At 45.7% G+C, this 19,449-nt stretch overlaps 1 protein-coding gene across 1 annotated transcript in view; it reads right to left on the reverse strand.

Moving 5' to 3' along the window:
* Nucleotides 1-19,449, reverse strand: part of TMTC1 (transmembrane O-mannosyltransferase targeting cadherins 1) — a 1,415,052-nt gene that overhangs the window by 102,429 nt on the left and 1,293,174 nt on the right. The window contains exon 15 of the mRNA XM_085652351.1: nucleotides 407-542. Coding sequence (XP_085508477.1) covers nucleotides 407-542 — 136 coding nt within the window. The remainder of the gene's footprint in view (nucleotides 1-406; nucleotides 543-19,449) is intronic.

Genomic DNA, 19,449 nt, shown 5'->3' on the forward strand with positions numbered 1-19,449 from the left:
CCTCCAACTACTACAAGATCATTTACCCACCCAACCTTTCCAAAGCCTCGGAAAATAAGTTCAAAAGCAACCCCCTTGAACAATTTTCTCTTTTTCCACCTTGGGCTTCCACGGATGGCCAACACCTGCCAATTCCTCCACTGAAAAACCATTCGGAACATTCTGGAGTAGCTGCAAAGCACACTAGATAGAGTCAAGTGCTGTTATGATGAGTTATTGAAGCCGCTTCCTGGTGTTGCGTGTATCATGTTTGCATTTATGCAGCGCTTATCAAAGCCCATGCAAGGCCTGAAGTGCTTAAGCGACAGCCACATGCAGAGGTAGGAATTAATCATGTCTAGAGTTAAGCTCAGATGGTTTATCTGTTGAGAGCTGAAGTTACATGTGCTCTTTTGTCCATGCCTACCTTTTGTACCAAGCCTCAGCTTCTGTGTTCTCCCCCAAGGAGCGGAACAGCCGGCCCAGGTTCACCATGGCCACGTGGTGGTTGGGCGTCAGGTGTATGGCCTTCTGGTAATGGGACATGGCCTTCTCGGGCGCGCCTGAAAAAAGACAAAGGATTACCACCAGTGCAGAGACCGTTTCACCCAAAAATACAAGGTCACGACGTACTCGTGCTGGCACGTGCTTTGATGATCAAGATCTTTATCTGAACTGCAGGTTTGGGCTAATGCATCAAGCCCTGAATGGAGCCATAGGCCATAGTGATTAAACCTGTGAAAAATGTTATTTGCGCAGCCGTAGTCTTGCATGATTGCTGGCATGTTGCATTATGAATGCTACGCAAAGTGGCTAAAATGACATCATCAGGCAACATTTCTTAACCGAGACATCGTTCTGGTAAAAACATCTATGATGGGCGTACAGAAACTATACAAAACAACCAGCGGATGTTTATCTCACACACAATTTTTTTTTTTTAAAGCAAAATGCATCCTCACATCAAAACTATATTCGAGGACCTACTCACGCTAAAACAATAGTGCATAATGCTGAAGCAGGCGTTCACCAAATGTGACATTCTTACAGCCCAGAGTTCTAAATAATGTGGTGTGACGAGTGCACACATGCCTGTTAACCGTGATTCCTTTTGACGTCATGTTCAATATCCTCATAGTCAGTGTGAAGGCAGAAGGCAGAGGTAAGTGTATAATGATTTATGACATGCAGCCGAGGCTAGCAAAATTATTTTACAGTATTACAGAAAAGAATGCCATGGCGGGTCCTTCGCAGACAGTTCAGATCAAGAGTAGTGTTCAGGCCTGTACTGACCTGTTACTGTACTAACGATTGAGTTTTACACTAAGCACCTCAGTATGGGAGCTCCAGCATTTGGGGTGGTAATACCAATAGCACACAGTGCGGTGTTTATTGGGTGCAGTATTACCGCCCCATTCTGAGCTCTGCACCTACGAATGGGAATCAACACAGTAATACAACATGTGTGCCCCTGTTTTGAGCTGCAAAACTCGTGGCTACAGTATCTGCAGCAGATCGCAGACAATAAAATAGGACTGCGCCAATTTGAACACAAACAAAGATACAGAACAAGTGAAAAGAAAACTTACTTCAGGTCAGGCGATGGACACCAAATTTATCTGGATTCTATTCCATAGCACTGTCTCCAAAGTTGTCCGGAACCAAACCTCAAAGCCTCTGCTGGAGAACAATTTTACGTACTGTCCTCTATTTTGCCTGTCCCATCTGGGCACCCATAAATTATGCGTCTTTGCTTTCTTTTACTTCTTCACACTGTCACTGCCTTTGTGCCACTCTCCATTCACTTTCCCCTCCCCCACCTTCACCACTACCACACCACCATAACCTTACAACAGTGTCTACCAAGCGGGTAAAACCTGGCACCAACTATTACAAGATCCTTTACTCACCCAACTTTTCCAACAACTCAGTAAAAAAGTTCAAAAACAACCCCCTTGAGCAATATCCTGACACCCTTTACGTCAATCAGTATCCCAGCAGCCGGTACGGGAGGCTCAAAACTGATTCCCCCTCAACATCTCATCTTATGATGTTCCACAACTCACTCAATGTGGCATCCTCCTTCAGAATCCCACATGGCGGGCAGCTAAAAATCTCCTCTTCAGCCTGCTTCAATGGATTAATTACTATCTCCTTATAGAACATGATTCAAGCTAAAGGCACCTGGCTCTCTCTATACGGCCACCTATTTTTATCCCTGCTCATTCCCCTGACACTCCAACCCTTCCTGACTCGCCAATAGCCTCCACCCTCACCCAATACTCCCCATCTCCACTCTACCTGGGTACCAGAAGACCAATCCCCCAGGAGGTACACGATTCCCCTATGGCCCACCCACTCCCTTCTACCTCCCTAGCCTCCTCTCCTCCCAATCTCTCCAGCCAGGACTTTACCCTCAACACTCTGTCCCAACCATCAGCCACTATTCTTATTTTCCCCCACGCACCATCTTCCGACTTCGAAGAAACCACCCCCAATCTTAATAATTACACCCTTAACCAGACCATGCTACCAACAATCGGACTACACAGCTCACATATTACCCTCTCCTCTATACGATCTTCCTCTTTTTCCACCCTACCTACCTTCTCCCTCTCCTCCTACCCTGAGTCTGTCCCATTCACCATACACCACTCCCCAACGTCATTCATATACAGCCACTCGACACAAAATCCCCCATGCCAACCTCTAGCTCTCCCGTCCCATTTTCTCAAAACAAGAAGAACTATCAACATTCTCCATCTATCCTGCTGAACAATTTTTCACATCATACACGTCTCCGGCCTTTACACTTCCATGCAACCAAGCTCACGTGCCAACACCCTGCTCCTCTCTCTTCACTTCCAACTACCCAGACCTTTTCCCCCTCATTTTCTCCCCTCTCACCCCTCCAGCCCACATGCCTCCATCCCTCTACAGCTACCACCCATTCTCACCCCAACTACTACAAAATACAGCTGTTTCTCACACTGAATGCCCATCGAATTTCATTTACATCACAGCATCACCCACATTTATCTCCAACCAACACCACTTGACTTTGCACCCTCCATCCCACAATCTAATACCCCCCTCATCACCTTACTTCCTTCTCCCCTCTCTTCCTTTCAAGAACAACTCTCCTCCTTACCCGCCGCCCCTTTCAAGCATCATAACATTCCCTGCATGGCTCTGCACACCCTCAAAAACAAACTAGGCCACCTCAACTCTACAATCTCCCAGCTTGAAGTCACTATCTCCCACTTAAGCACTAACATTTCCACAGTACTTGACTCCTTACTCCCTTGGTTAGAACATAATACCCATACACTTAATCCAGAGGAGTACTTTTTTCACACCCCAAATGATCTGCACACAATCTTACTCAAACTGAAATGACTGATTTACTTGGTAGCTATAATACCTCTACCTCCCCCAACCATCTCCACTCCAGACAACACAAAATAATGCGCTATGCCTACCTTCTCCCTGATGCGAACCAAACACCAGACACTTATAACCCGGCATTCACCTATAGGAACATCATTTCTATCATCACCAAAAGCCCTGACACCCCCTACACCAAAACAGTCACCTAAGAACTGCGTTGTATGCTTCACAACTAAAACTGAGACCTTCTAATCCTCACTGAGACCTTGTTCAATGACACATTTCACACCATTCTCGATCTTCTGCTCCTCCGTAACTGTTCATTTATCAGGAATTATAGGCTAGGTAGAGTAGGGGAGGCATCACTGCCATCTTCAGAGACTCCCTTCAATGCAGGGAACTATCCACTAGCTCTTCGTCTACACTTGAATGCCATACTCTGGAACTTCATGGGCTGCACAATTCCCCTTCATAATTAACATCATTTACCACCCACCAGGTGACAATTCCGCCTTTACTGAGCAATTCATTGACTCTGCAAGTGATGAATCTTCCCCAAGCAATAAATGGATCTTTCTAGGAGACTTTAATATTCACTGGGGCATTTCGGAAGACCCATCTGCCAACCATCTTGCCACATTTCTCTTAGGAAATGATCATTTACAATACAACTCTAAACCAACACACTGCAGGGGCTTCAATCTTGACCTTATTATTTCTAAAAGTGAACCTGCTCATAGAAGATGATATATATCAGTAGAGTGGTTGACCTCTTCCTCATCCCATTCTCGCTTCACCGCTCTCTTGTTGTAATCCTGGGCCAAGCAAAAGGGGCAACTACCTGGTTTTCCAAAACAAAGAACATTGACCTCAACACTCTTAGCAACACTGCTAAGAAGGTACCACCAGACATCAGCACAAACTCTGATATCAATGACTTGACTAGTCACTGTTTCACCAGTCAATCTGCCTTGATAGACAATGTAGCTCCACTACAAAACAAGAAGAAAAGGCTGACACTGTTTGCCACATTTTACAATACATCCTTCTATGACGAAAGGAAAGATAGAGACAGTCCCTCTCTGTCAATAATCTCTCATACCTCCAATACGCAAGATCAGGTTATCACAAACATAATTAGTGAAAAACCAAATCACTTTAGAACCCTCCTTGACTATGGCAAGAACAAAGCAAAGAAACTCTTTGACTCAATCAAAACTACCAGCAACCCCCCTCATCTTCAACCATCAAATTTGAGGACTAACCTAACAAAGCATAAGTTCTACAATTCTTCAATGCAAAAGTTAAATCGTTCCTTGATCACGATAAACACATCCCATCCCACATGAAGTATGCAAATCCAGAGGCTCCTGGCACAGTTTTGACATCATCACTGAGAATGCCCTCCTCACGAACACCTTGAAAACCAAACCTATGAACCATTCTCTAGAACGTATCCCAAGCGACATTGCAATAGACATCTACACCTGCATGCTCCCCTACTGAACAAATCTGGTTAACCTCTTTCTCAGCCAAGGATCATTTCATTATGCCTTCAGAACTAGCCAGGGGAGTCCACTACTAAAGAAACCCTCCACTGATGTTAATGACCTTAACAACTTCCGCCCTAGCACCAACTTCCCTTTCCTCACCAAAATCACAGAAAGATGTGTAGCTGAGCAACTCACCCAACGAATGAAGAACAACAATTTTCCACATGAATTTCAATTCGGCTTCAGTCGGGGTCACAGCACCAAAAAAGCACTGCTACAGGTAATTGACGATGCCCTTAGTGTCCTAGACTTGGGCAGCTCGTGCCTCCTGATCCTTCTTGACCTTTCAGCCACCTTAGATACTGTAAATCTTCCTAACACACTAAAACAAAGAATGGGAATTTAAGGCATAGTACTTAAGAGGTGTGTATCTTACCTCATGGGGAGATCTCAGATGATTAAAATTGAAAACTGTCTCTCATCTCTTAAGGCTGTGAATCAAGGTGTCCCTCAAGGGTCAATCCTTGCTCTGACCCTATTTAATCTTTACATTGAACAGTGAGGAGCCCTATTAAAAGAAGCCGAGATCCTTCATCACCTCTATGCTGACAAACCCCAACTCTGCCAGTGACCTCCGCACACATCTCACTTCTAGCCCCCAACCTCAACTCCATCCAAGAATGGATGATGTCTCATCACCTAAAACTGAGTCCCTCTAAAAATCGAATACCTTCTTATATCTACCTCAAACTCTCCATCTCTTGTTCAATCATGGATGGATAATCTGAACATTCAAACCAGTTAATCTACCATTGTTGATAGTGCCACATCCCTATGTGTCATCCTGGACAAAAGATTTAACATCCAATCCCAAATCAAAACCATGGCCATAAATGCAAGCTTCCAAATTCGCCTTCTCTGGGGAATACGACGTTTCAATCCTGAGCAAGACCCGAAAATTCTTGTCCAATCTTTGGTATTCTCCAGACTGGACTACTGTAATTCTCTCCTTGCAGATCTCACCAAGACCCACTCATCTTCTTTAAAAATCATCCTCCACTCAGCTGCGTATTTTGTCTATGGGGCAAAAAGAAATAGTCCTATCACACCTATGCTGATAACTCTTTGCTGGTCTTTTGAAGTTTGGACCATATACAAGACTGCTTGTACCACCCATAAAGCCATTCATACTTCCACCCCTTGCTACCTTGCAAACAAACTCAAGATATCAGGTGGCTCTAGACCTTCACGAAATGCTGAAAATCTGCTGCACGAACCTCAGCCTTTCTAAAGGGAAAAACTTATGGCACAACCTTTCTCAGTTAATGTGAGTAGAATTTAGAACTCACTACTTCCAAGCCTTCGCACCACCACCTCTTTTCGGTTCTCAAAATGGACCTCAAACCTCTTGTCTTCTAAAGACATTTTTCTCAATAACACTTCTCAACCTTGCATTTGGTTGACTGACCTATTGGAATGAGGACCAGACTAGCCGGTAAAACCAGAAGTGGTAGCCCCACAGCGGGCCAACCAAGGAGGGAAAGATAGCTAGTTGGAGTGTGACCTAAAGTTCCTTGCTGGCAGGAGTTATTCAGTATTTCATCCTACTGAGATGGATAAAGTGACAACATAATTACACATTGTGTTGAGCACATAGGGGCTGTTCTAACATATAAATGGCCATGATTATCATGATTGTTGTTACTATTAAAACCAATATTGGCCTTGTGGTCAACAGCTCATGCAGTAGTAATGTGTCTCAAAGGCTGTCAGTCGCCCTCCCTGAATTTGCACTCTCCAGAGCGCCAGCTCCTTATATGTGTAGAGGCAAGATGTCACCTGAACTAAGGCTGCAAAAGCTGCAATCCAGGCCCGCTGGAGGCGAGAAGCGGTGAGCAGGGGATAACTATTTGCCAACAAACCGATTAGCCCTCGCAGAGGTGGCGCCCCTGTGCCATCCCTGCCCCTTGGGAAGCAGATGGGTCACGACAGTCGTTGGTGGAGAGGGAAGAAAGGAAGAGGAAGCGTGGTGAAGTGCCAGAGAAGGAGAGAAGAAGCACCCCCGCACTATCCAGGTGTGGAACAACCAGATGTTCTGCTAGCTCATACTACAGTTCAGTCCCCTGAGGCAGTCGTAGATGACAATCATAGATTGCCCCAAAACACGTGAGACAGAAGTGACAGGGAGTAACTTTGAGGGGCATGTATGTTATGTATTGTCTGTACTCGATTCAGATGAAAACCAATGGAATATGCTTGAAAGACATGTTAAAATCAGTATTCAAACAATCCTCCAACTTTGTGAATGTTTGTGACATTTACATGGTAATACCCTATTATATCTTCTGTTGAAGCTATGTTATCCCATATAATAAGTAGAACTGCACCCCTCCATTTGAGTTACGGCTACGTGTTGGCCTTCTGTAGCTTCTTTGTCAAGGGTTGGAGGGTATTGTTTCTGCTTATCTAATTCCACTGGTCTGTTTGCTGCCTCTCCTGTCATTGAGCAAGGCTGCTGCCTAGAGGTGGACTGGGCAGGTCCCATTGCGTTAGGATGGCTCCCTTTGCTGGAAGAGGTAGCAGGAGTTGGGCTGTGCAGGCAGATAAGATGTTCCCCCTCTTTCTGGGAGGGGCTTTCGTAACGGACTGTGCAGGTCCCAGCATGTGTGACCATGTCCTAACTTTGAGGAGGGCTGTGGTAGTTCAGCTCTGACATATACAACTGCCTCCCAGAATAAATATTTATTGGTATACATATTGTCAGCATGTAAGCATTGCATTTAGATTGCAAGTGATGGATTCCTTGGCAGGGCGGGAGGTATGGTTAACATTAATTGCTATGACATTAAAACGTGCTTGTAATGAGAAAATTATTGACAGCTACTAATATTCAGCCTTTGTTGGAAAGGTATGTGTCATGTTGTGATAGGGGCACTAAGACCTTGCAGCATAGAGCCCCCTGGGTTTACAGCTCAGCCATTACTCACCATGAGATCGCAATTGAGGTTTGTGAAAAGAATCATACACCCGCGTGCAAAAATACATATTTTGTAACACTTTAACATTAGAACGTGTATAAATCATGCTCACTCAATGACTACAGCCAGAAATGTTATTCATGCTTAGCACAAGACTATGGGAATAGAGGATATGAGTATAAATAAATATACATTTAGCCACTGGGTGGCGCTCCGCACCTATCCTATACACACCAATCCATCACGACATCCACAGTACGTCGAGGTAATTACCAATGTGTATCATCAGACAGATTCTTCCCTTCGACCCCGACCAATGCAGTAAGGCTGCAGTAGAGCATAATTAAATGAAGCACAAACTAATGCAAGGAGGATAGCAAGTCTCCAGAAAGCAATTTATAAACCTCTTCAATCTGGATCTGTACTCTAAAGGATTTAGAAGCCAACCACGAGGGGGGAAGAAATGAAAAGCGCGGCATAGACCGCAGCGGTGGTAAAATTCACACAAGCACTTCCGTGGTATCTCGGAGGTGCGCATGCGCCTTCTTGGATTCTTAAGGTGTTCTTTCACCCTGAGGTCAATTTGCAATCACGTGAAGCGTCAGAACAGACGGTTTATTTTTTTCATAAACTAGTATATTATCAAGGATCTTAGGTTGGCTGAAAAACTGTTACACAGCTCTGGGCCACGTACCAATCCTACTGCAAGAACAGAGAGCAGGTACTGCTATATTGGGGGGGGGAGGGGGCTGGCCTAAGGTGTGGTGCTCAGCAGCTATGTAGCCATCATTAGTGCAGTGGTGCGGAGGAGTGTCGCCCCACTGCTTTTCAGCTGTTTAAATTAAATAAAGGAAAATAAAATAATAATAACTGGTTGTTATTGTTATTTTCTTTTTCCTGCTGTGGCAGCTTTGCGGGGTAGGGCTGGGTGGGGCTTCTCTGCTCACCCGAGTAGGGGGAGGAGTGGTTGTGCACCCTTTAAGTTCACATGAATGTTTGGTCGGCCGTCTTGGGCTGGCCAAACAGTCATGCGCACTTTGCATGTTCTATACCCAGGCTGCATTACAGCCAGCATGGAGAACATGCCGAGGCTCGAAGTCCCTGTCTGACGCCGAACCACAGCGCTCAGACAAATCACAATGCTGTACTACAGCGTTGTGATTGGCTTTGGGGAGCCTGGGTGCTGTTCCGGCAGAGCGGAGGGAGGGCGGAGGAGAGATGCGGCGAAGAGGTAAGTTTAATTTTCTTTTTTAGCACGCAGAAGCGTTTCACCTTAGCACATCGGATTGTATGTATGCATCGAGAAGTACTATTAAAGGTGATAGTTTTAGGCAGAAACTGAAACACCTTCCTGCCCCTGCTGTGATGACAATGTTAATAGTGAACTATGACAGAGGCAAGCGAGCTGTCGTGGGACAATACCACGGCCTAGATTCTTACTATACACAGAGCAACATTATGATGTTTTAAATCAAACACAACGCACATCCTGAACTCACGTTTGATAATGAGCACGAAGGAGGCTTGGGGAAAAAGTATTTACCGAGGATTATACAAATTGGACGAATAGGGTATCAAGAACTGGGCCCAGACTTTCCAATTTCATGCTGTGCAAATTAGTCACTAGCTGGATATTTTTGGCAATTTCATATAGCACGAAACTTGCCCGCAAATATACAAGCGCTACATAACAGACACAGACTAAGATGCAGAGATACAGAGAGATATACCGTGATTTGGTGCATGTGGAGCCCAGCCCGGGACACGAACATTATTCTCCATATTACATGGCTGTCATTTGCAGCTTGGCTTATTTGGGGCGCGAGGTTCCAAGAGGGCCTCGAACTGACCCAGAGCCGTGCATCTGGTCCGAGCCTAGCTTGAGGTTTCAGTGGGTGGCCCATTTATACTTTCCTCTATACGCTTTTGTTTTCCTACCCAAGGAGCATTTCATCTGAATAATTAAATACTTCAACATTATGAAAAAGTTTTACTTGTGATCATTTCTCATTCAGCGTTACATGTGACTGCATGCCCTGCTTCTTCCTCATGCTTGCACTGCACATAGAGTACACTCGTGCTGGTTTCCTTGCTCACCCAGTTTTCCTCACCTTTCCCCTCTCCTTCTTCACTTCCACTGAGTCTTGGACACCAAGGACTGCTGCTGCTTGGTGTTGCATGTTCTCACTAACCTTCTTCTCTCTTTCTCTCTTCTCCTCTGCATCTCCTAAACTCAGGTTTTCTCTCCCTCTTCCACCACCCCTTTATCTCACCTCCCTCTCCCGCTCTACATTGGCTGTTGCAATTGGCTTTGCTTTAAAATTGTGTTGGTACTGGCATGGCAAAGTCAAAAGCTGCAGCTGGGCATCTCAAAAATAAGTTTGCTATATTTTCAAGATGGCGGCCACGTTGCATCACACCAAGTTGTGGCACTACTGAACTTGCCAATGCCGATGCAGTATTAAAACAATTCGGCATTAGTAAAGTAATTATCTGCGACCGAAAAGCATTGGCAAAGTAAGACCTATTGTCTTTGCTAATACAATAAAACAGTAACCCCAGCACACATTTCATACAATGGAATGACAGCGGTAGCAATAGTAAGTCATGAAAAAACAAGAACTCTTGAGAAATATTTTCTATTCTCCTTTTATTCTTCTTTTAGGCTTCTTGAATTTCAGTATTTGTTTGAATACAGGTATACAGGTCGTACAGGTGATATGCCAACACGTGTTTCGTCGCCAATTGGGGATTAGCCCGCAACTTTTTCAAGGCTCCTGCTGTCTGTAAAATTCTTATTGTAGTGTGGTGATAATTCCAACACACACGATCTGTAGGTAATTATTAGTGTCTTTAAAATCAACAATCAGAACCCAAATCTGGTCTGGTGTCGTATATCATGCCGGTCAGCTCTCGTCAAGTGTTCTGACGGGTCCTCGAGTACGTCTGCAACCGGATTAGGAGTGAACTCACCTTTAGAGCGCCATCTCCCCTAGATAGCATACCACTGCTCAATAGTCTTTGCTAATACTTTGCTAATACTTGTTCTTGTTTACAATATAGTCATTGGTACCCTTTGCAGTCATTGGTGCTTGAGACTATGATGGCTCAATAGATTTTTAATGATTTTTCCAAATACAAGAACACCCAACAAGGCCAAACTATAACTTGTTCCTAAACATTCAATAAATCCTGCCACCCCTCCCAGGACCAATCTATTTATCACCTTAAATCTTCCCAATCGACTCACACACGTATTGGCTGTAGTCAGTGCCTTGTGTTCACGGGGGCGGGGTTGATGTTGGCAAACTGATCGGTATTATCTGCAAAGCCATCACTGTCATTGAGGATGTGATTTCCTTGCAGTTTTTGACAAAGTATGGCGGTAGTGATACGCACATCTTCGAGAAGGAGCTTTTATCACCTTTGACAGAGTGTATGATTGTTTTCTACGCCGAGGATATACAATTATGAAGATGCAGAATAACTGCTAAACAGCACATTTTGATATGATTCTCTGGCAGTCAGCAGCATGACACGCAGGAGTACAGCTGAGCCCTTGATGGAGATCTAGTTGGGTTCAGGATAGCGCCCAAGGAGTATACCCTGAGTGTGACCAAGGATATGTAGCCCTTTGATTTCATTCATAGCTTTTAGAACTTCACCCCAGAAGCATCTCAGTTTCTTACAGCTCTACAAAATGTGCAGTATCGCACCCTTGTTGCCGCAACCCCCAACACCGCCAACGCCAACAACTGCGACACCCTAAAATGCATCCTCCTCAACGTGCACTCCATGCACTAAACACCATGGAGATCTGGAACCTGCTCGACTCTCTCTCGCCTGAAATCGTCTTCTTCACGGAAACCTGGACGAACGCATCCTCTGCCCCGACATCAACACCGCCATACCGGATGGATATAAGATCCAGAGGAAGGACCGCCCCAACCACCCAGGAGGGGGCCTCGCCATCACCCAAAAGTACACCCTCCACCTCCAGGGAAACCTTACCCTCTGCCAAACACCTGTACTTCCAGGTCTAGACCAGCCCCAACTCCACACTCCGCGGCACTCTAGCCTACAGACCCCCCTGGCCCCCGGACCACCTTAGCCACCATTATCACTGACCTCATCGCACCCCACGCCATTGCCTCAATGAACTACATACTCATCGGAGACCTGAACTTCCATCTCCACAACCCCAGCGACCCCAACTCCACCACCATTCGTGACAACCTCGCCAACATCGGACTCAAACAACTCGTCACCACACCGACCCACAGGGCAGGACACACCCTTGTCCCCATCTTCGCAGCAGGAAACAGCGTCCACTTCAGCCACACAACGCAACCCCCATGGACCGACCACCACTGTGTACACTTCCTCGTCAACAAACCCAAGCCACCCAAACCAGCCCCACGCCCACCACTAAGAAACTGGAGCAAAGTCACAGACGAACTACTCAACTCCACCCTCATCCGAGACAACCACACCCCGACATCCAACGCCAACATGGCAGCCAGGGATTTCCACACGTGGATCTCCAATGCCGCAGACAAGCTCGCCCCTCTATGCAACCCCACCAAACAGCGCACCAGGAAAGCCGCCTGGTTCACCACTGATCTCCAAGATGCCAGATGCACCTGCAGATGCCTGGAGAAACAACAAGACACCCGGAAACTACACCACCTACAAGGAAGCCATGGCGAACTACCACAACCGAGTCAGACCACCAAAAGGGCTTTCATCCACAACAAAATCCTTGTCAACTCCAGCAATTCCAAGTAACTCTTCAGTGTCATCCAGAAATTCACTAACCCCTGCAGCGAAGCCACAGACATCACCCCGTCCCAAGACCTCTGCGATACTCTTTGAACTTACTTCCACCTCAATATCAAAAACCTCTACAACAAATTAGTCGACCATCCACCGGACGCCTCAGGCTGCCAGCCCCCCAGACACACCAGCCAGCCCACCATCTCCACCTGGACGCCGATCACAGCCGAAGACACCGCCTCAACCAAGAAAGGCATCCACTCTGAAGTCCGCCCCGACCCCTGCCCACCAGACATCTACCACAGAGCCACCACCGCGATCGCACCTGAACTACAACGCACCATCAACACCACCTTCGAACAGGCACCTTTCCCGACGACTGGAAACGCGCAAATGTCAGGCCCTGCTCAAGAAACCCTCAGCTTACCCCACGGACCTCAGAACTACCAGCCCATCTCACTCCTCCCCTTCACGGCCAAAGTGGCGGAGAAACCAGTCAACGGGTAAGCCATCCTCGACCCGTCCCAATCTGGATTCCGAAGCAACCACAGCACGAGACCGCCCTATTAGCAGCCACAGACACCATCCGCACTCTGCAGCCCTGATCCTACTCGACCTATCAGCAGCCTTCGACACCGTCTTCCACCGCACACTCATCGCCAGACTACATGACGCCGGCATACAAGGAACCGCCTTAGACTGGATCCGATCATTTCTCAACGGAAGAAGTCAAAGGATTAAACTACCACCCTTCCTCTCCGATCCCACGGAAACCATCTGTGGAGTCCCACAGGGGTCATCACTAAGCCCAACCCTCTTAAACATCTACATGGCCCCCCTCGTCGCCATCGTCCGACAACACGGCCTCAACATCGTATCCTACGCTGACGACACCCTGCTCATCCTCTCCCTCACCAAAGACCCCACCACCACCAGACTCAACATCCAGAAAGGAATGCAGGACGTCACAGTCTGGATGACCAACAGCTGCCTAAAGCTCAACGCCGAAAAGACAGAAGTCCTCGTCCTCAGAACCACCCCTTCAGCATGGGACAACACCTGGTGGCCCACCGCTTTTGGCAGCCCACCGATCACCTCGGGCCACACCAGAAACCTCTGCATCGTACTCGACTCATCCCTCACCATGAACCGACAGGTCAATGCTTCGCTTACAGCTGTTTCAACACCCTCTGCATCCTCCAAAAGACTTTCAAATGGATCCCCCCCCCCGAGTCAAGGAAGACAGTCACCCACGCACTCATCACCAGCAGACTGGACTATGGAAACGCACTCTACGCTGGCATAAACAAGTCCCTACTCTGCAAACTCCAGACGGTACAGAACACTGCCGCCCTCGGCACGAGCACATCAGCCAACACCTACGAAAGCTCCACTGGCTCCCCGTGGAGAAAAGAGTCACTTTCAAAATCCTCACCCACGCCTACAAATGCCTACACCTACAATGCCAAATACCTCAACGACAGAATCACCTTCCACGTACACAAAAGAAACCTCCGATCAACCAACCTCTCACTGGCCGAAACCCCTCTCCTCGACATAGCAAGCGAAAGATTCTTCTCTTACATCGCGGCCTGGAGACTCTCACGGGTGAGTAGCGAACTTACAATTCCCTGATTGATTGATCCAGATCTCTAATGGCTCCTGTCGTGACCAGGGAACGGACAATGTTGATGGGTCAATTTTTCGCCAGGAGCCTTAGGAATTCCCACAGGAACCTCTCTATCAAGCTGAGATCTAAGAAACGCCAGTGTCTTCGCTACCCAGCAATCTCGTAGATAACAGGGATGGAAAGCGTGACAATACCAGGCCAGGTTGGCTATCACCAGACCACTCTTATTTTTCAGACGAAAGCCCCATTTCTGAATTCTTCTCCTCTTTCATCCTATTATAAATTAGGGACCTATGCAGTGTATTAGGTAGGGTTAACTAGTGAGGTTCAGCTGTCATGGGAAGGGTCTGGGGAAAAAGGAACCAGGGCAGCAGCGTCATCCTTACGGTAGTGATGTCACCAATCATTGGTGAAGCTATGTTATACAATGGTTGGGGATCCAGCCTGCGCTTGGAGACCAGTGACTGGAAAATGGCAGCATCTGCCCCTGCTATAGTTGTAGAAAGAGATACCTCAGATTTGAATTGTGGTGGTACTCCACTTAAATAGGGAATAAGAATGAAGCAATTAAACCGTCTCCTTTCACTAGCTGATGCTCAGGGACTTGGACTTCTGTAAGTTTATCTGGGAAGCCAGAGAAAGAAGCCCAATCAACCAAACAACGTACGCTTAGGTTTTTCAACTTTTTTTGGGGCAGATTGGGATTCCCTCTCAGCAACCTCAAAGGTAAGTCCTGACAAGCATGTGTAAACAGGCTGCTTCTGAAGAGGCTCAAGGACGCAGAGGGTGAAGGGAGCTGTTTTCTTTCCTATTGTTTCAGGTTAAAAAAAGATCCTGATCCTGCAGCGCTCACAAAGTTTTCTTGGGGGGAGGGGGGCGGGTAATAGCCTTATTGCCCTTTACAGCAGGGTAAACATATTGGCTCTTAGCTATCCCTCTTTGTTTATGTGCCTTCGCCTGCAGCTCTGGCCCATAACGACATGCAGGATATATAAAAGTTGTTATTCCCCACTGGTACAGGAATTAACGCTTACATAAAATAAGAGGGCTGAATAGATTACTTACCGGTGATCTTCATTACTCTTAGAATAGTCCTCCTCACCATAGTCATAACCCATGAGGCGAGGCGGCCTGATGGGTAATGGATATTACGAGGAGGGTAGACGTAGGGGTAATGAACCATGATGGTCCAAAGAAGAGAGTTAGTATAGGAGAGATCCCGTTGCAAGGAAGAATACTCAGAAGTTTGACATGAAACCCTAGATCGGTATCCATAAAGCTGATAGTAAGAAAGTGCAGCGAGAATCATTGTTAGGATCAATCCAAACCAGCACAGACATGACACTTTTGATATAAAGTTTAAAAGTAAAACAAAAATGGAGGAAATCCATTTGTAGAGCTGGGGTAATAGGCAATGAGTAAATTAAGACTGTTGGTGGGCAATTAATAAAGTGTATGTCTCCTTCAAGGTGCTGCATGACGATTTTTAGAATTTTCTCTGCTCCTATAATAAGGATTTCAGCAAACATGCTTTCCCTTAAACTTGATCCTCTCTTTTACATGAAAATAAATTGCAGCATTTTATCTTTTCTAATTTTGTGACTGGAAAACTGGTACAAAACATTCTTTAAGAAACTGCTATATGTGTTAATAACGCTGTTTGCCCCTTATACAAGCAGCACCATTGAGCCAAACGAAATTTGCTCAATTTTCATCCTTGTGAAAAATGTTGGCAATGACATGCCACTGCAGCATAAACACCATCACAATAGGGGAGTGGAGCACAGCCGGGCAAACAGGAAATTGAATCAATATGTAAGAAAGAAAATAAGGGAATCAACTTTCTGCTTTAAGAAAGCTTGAAACTAACTAAAGTATCCCATCGGCTAGTAGAGATAGACAGAGAACGTTAAGTGTCTTTCACAGAAGCCGAGCCAAGCAAAACATAGAGTTAGTTCTGTTGCATGTAGGAGCAACCCTCCACCTGTAGTATGGGGGTCCACACAGGGCACGGTCTAAACAGTGTCAAAGATTGACCATTTTAAGCCCTAAACTCCAGAGAGCACCTGCTCTGCAAAGATGATAAACGGCCTCTGGAAGACAAGTGCATGGGAGAAATATTAAGGCAGAAGTTCGATAGCTTTGTAAACACTGAGGGGCAGATTTACAAGACCCTTGCGCCACCGCTGCTTCACTTTTTGAGACGCACCGGTGGCGCATTTTACTGCGCCATATTTACAAGGACAGGAGAAGCCACCCTGCGTGACTTTTCCTGTCCTTGTAAATATGGCCCCTTTGCACGCAGCACTTTGCGTGAAAGGGGTGTTCCATGGGTGTTTCTGTGGGTGTTCCCATGCAACACCCATGGAAGCAGATACATTTCCAGATTTACGAGGAATCGTAAATCTGGAACTGGGTGTGAATGCTATGCCTCCCAGAGGAGGCATCTGCAGGCGCAATGAGGAGAAATGTATTAATTTCTCCTCGTTTTTCTTTCCTCTTTAGAGGAAATCGCCTTCCTGCACATAAACAGTCATTGACTCAATGGCGATTTTCAAATTCTATGTGTGCTAATGCAGCACACATAGAAGTTGAAAAACGGCATTTCAGATTGTTTTTGTGCAGGAAGGGAGCCCTTCCTGAACAAAAGCAATCTCCCAACAACGCAGGCATCCTTGCACCATGGTGCAAGGGTGCCTGCGCCGGCACATGGCAGCAGTTCGTGCGCCAGCACAGGGGGAAGCACAGAGATGCAACATATTGTTGTAGATATGTCGTATCCCTGTGCTTTGAAAGTGACTCAGTGCGGGACAGCCAAATGGCTTGCAGCACGCACTGAGCCACTTTCTTATAAATCTGCCCCTAAAGACATTGAACATCACATGTGTAATTGGCAAATAAATAATAAGAACAATAGGATGAAAAATAGGGCGGGACCAAATAAAATTTCAGTGAGAGGTAAGAACCAAAGCTCAAGTTTAAAGAGTGCATATGAATATTTGAAAATGAATATAAGGAATTGTATTTGGAAAAGCATAACAATACAGAGAAGTCAGTTAGAGGAGAAAAAGCCTGAAAACGAGTCACTAGGGGCCTCATGTAGGTGGCATACACTTTACCGATTCTAAAATACCGAATCATACCGATTCGGTATTTAAGAATCGGTAAAGTGTATGTAGGTAAAAATTCGGTAAATGTTACCGAATCGGAGTGAGTCGGTATTTACCGATTCGGTAATGAGGCATACCTTCCCATTGAGGGGAAGGTATGCCTCATTACCGAATCGGTAAATACCGATTCGGTAATGGGGGAGCACATGCAAGGGTGGCAGGGTGTCACATTGACACCCTGTTGCACCCCTGATTCGGCCATGTGTGCACATGTGGCACACATACATGCCCTAGGGCATGTATGTCTGCCACATGTGCACACTTCTAAGCGCTTTTAAATGCTTTTACTCATCCATACTTTATTTACCACCAACTATTAGTTGGTGGTAAATACCGACTCCAAACAACACCCACACAGTCCCCCTACATCTGATTTCTGTATTCGGAATTTACCGAATCGGTAAAATTACCGAATCGGTAATTTTACCGATTCGGTAAATTTACCGATTCGGTAAATTCCGAATACAGAAATTCACCCCCTACATACCAAAAGCCAAAATACCGGTCGGTAACGGTATAATTACCGAAAATCGGCCGTTACCGACCGGTATTTGGCTACCTACATGAGGCCCCAAGTGTCAAATAAGAAGACAATGGTCTTAAGAGGAAGTTTAGGGGTAGGCCTGTAATACTGAGACATTCTGTGTACACAGTGACTTACACAAGTATGGACACAAGTATGGACAGAAAGAGCATGGATAAACGTTCATTTAAAAATTAATGCGTAGCCTGTTTTTAGAAAATGATGGACAAAAGAAAAGATGGGATAAACCTCATAATATTGAGGAAACCTCAGGGGACATCAACACCACCATCAACCTCCTTGCTAAATTGCTTTCTGGAAACAGAAGTATTGTGACTGCACTCCAGTTTCCTGACTCAGTGGTGGAGATGTGAGTGGTTGCCTTTTGGGTGGCTGATTATTTTATGGCTCATAGATCCCAAAATCCAGCTATCATTCTTTTCATTAAGAAGGGACTACGCTACACACATTTTTTGTTCACTCTGAGAAAAGAAAGGTAAATCAAGATATCGCTGTGGCAATTTTGGTATTGTGTAAACTTTTCAGATTGCCTATAAATACTTTGTGAAAAGGTGTTCACAATTGTAACTATGAAGATTATTTAATCTTATGTATTGTTTTACTTCTGGTTACATTGTGTTGATTTCTTGATTTCTGTACCCTTTATATTCAATGATTTTCTACAAATATAAAATTAGGTTTTAGAATACCTACACCTGTGTTGTTCTTATCTCTTTCTCTATGATATTGTTTGATTCATTGACTAAGTAACCAAATTGTATATGGAGTAAACTAACTGTAAGCGAATTTTACAGAGCTTACTCAATTGTAATTTCTCAATTGCTATAAATAGACATTATTGAACCAATCCCTTGTAGGCACACAGACCTGCTCATTTAACTGCCCAAGCCTCCAAGGCTTTATTGGGTTTCCCATTGTTCGAGATATTGTTCAATTTGACATGGCACGAGACACTAGACAGCTAACATGCCACCAGGGAGACCACCAACACCTTCTCCAAAGGGGTCAAACAGAAAATGGTCACACTAGGCCTCTGCGATGCTTGGTGGACGTTGCACCCCACCACCAAAGGCTATACGGATCGATTATGTTTTCATTAGTCAGACATTAGTGGGGCCTCTGCAGGCAGCCCAGATTCTGCCAATTTCAATATCAGATCACAGCCTAATCACCATTAGTTTGACCTGGGGCGGGCCCAAATCTAACTTGTCGCGGTAGTATTTCCCAACGGCGATCACACGTGACAAGACTCTGCGCGAGAAATTGAGGGCGTCTATCGCGGAATACTTTGCTCTCAATAACCCGCAGGCTACATTCCCACAAAACAATTGGGATGCCTTTAAGGCGGTGCTGCGGGGTTAATGCATCCAACTTAACACGGTCCTCAATAATCATAGGACAAAGGAACATGTTGCCCTTGAAGGGGAGTTAGAAACAGATGAAAAGCACATAAAGCCACCCCTACGGGGACACTGCAGCGGCAACTTAC

This window comes from Triturus cristatus, chromosome 4_1 (genome assembly GCF_964204655.1).
Source record: "Triturus cristatus chromosome 4_1, aTriCri1.1, whole genome shotgun sequence".
NCBI classification, from domain to species: domain Eukaryota; kingdom Metazoa; phylum Chordata; class Amphibia; order Caudata; family Salamandridae; genus Triturus; species Triturus cristatus.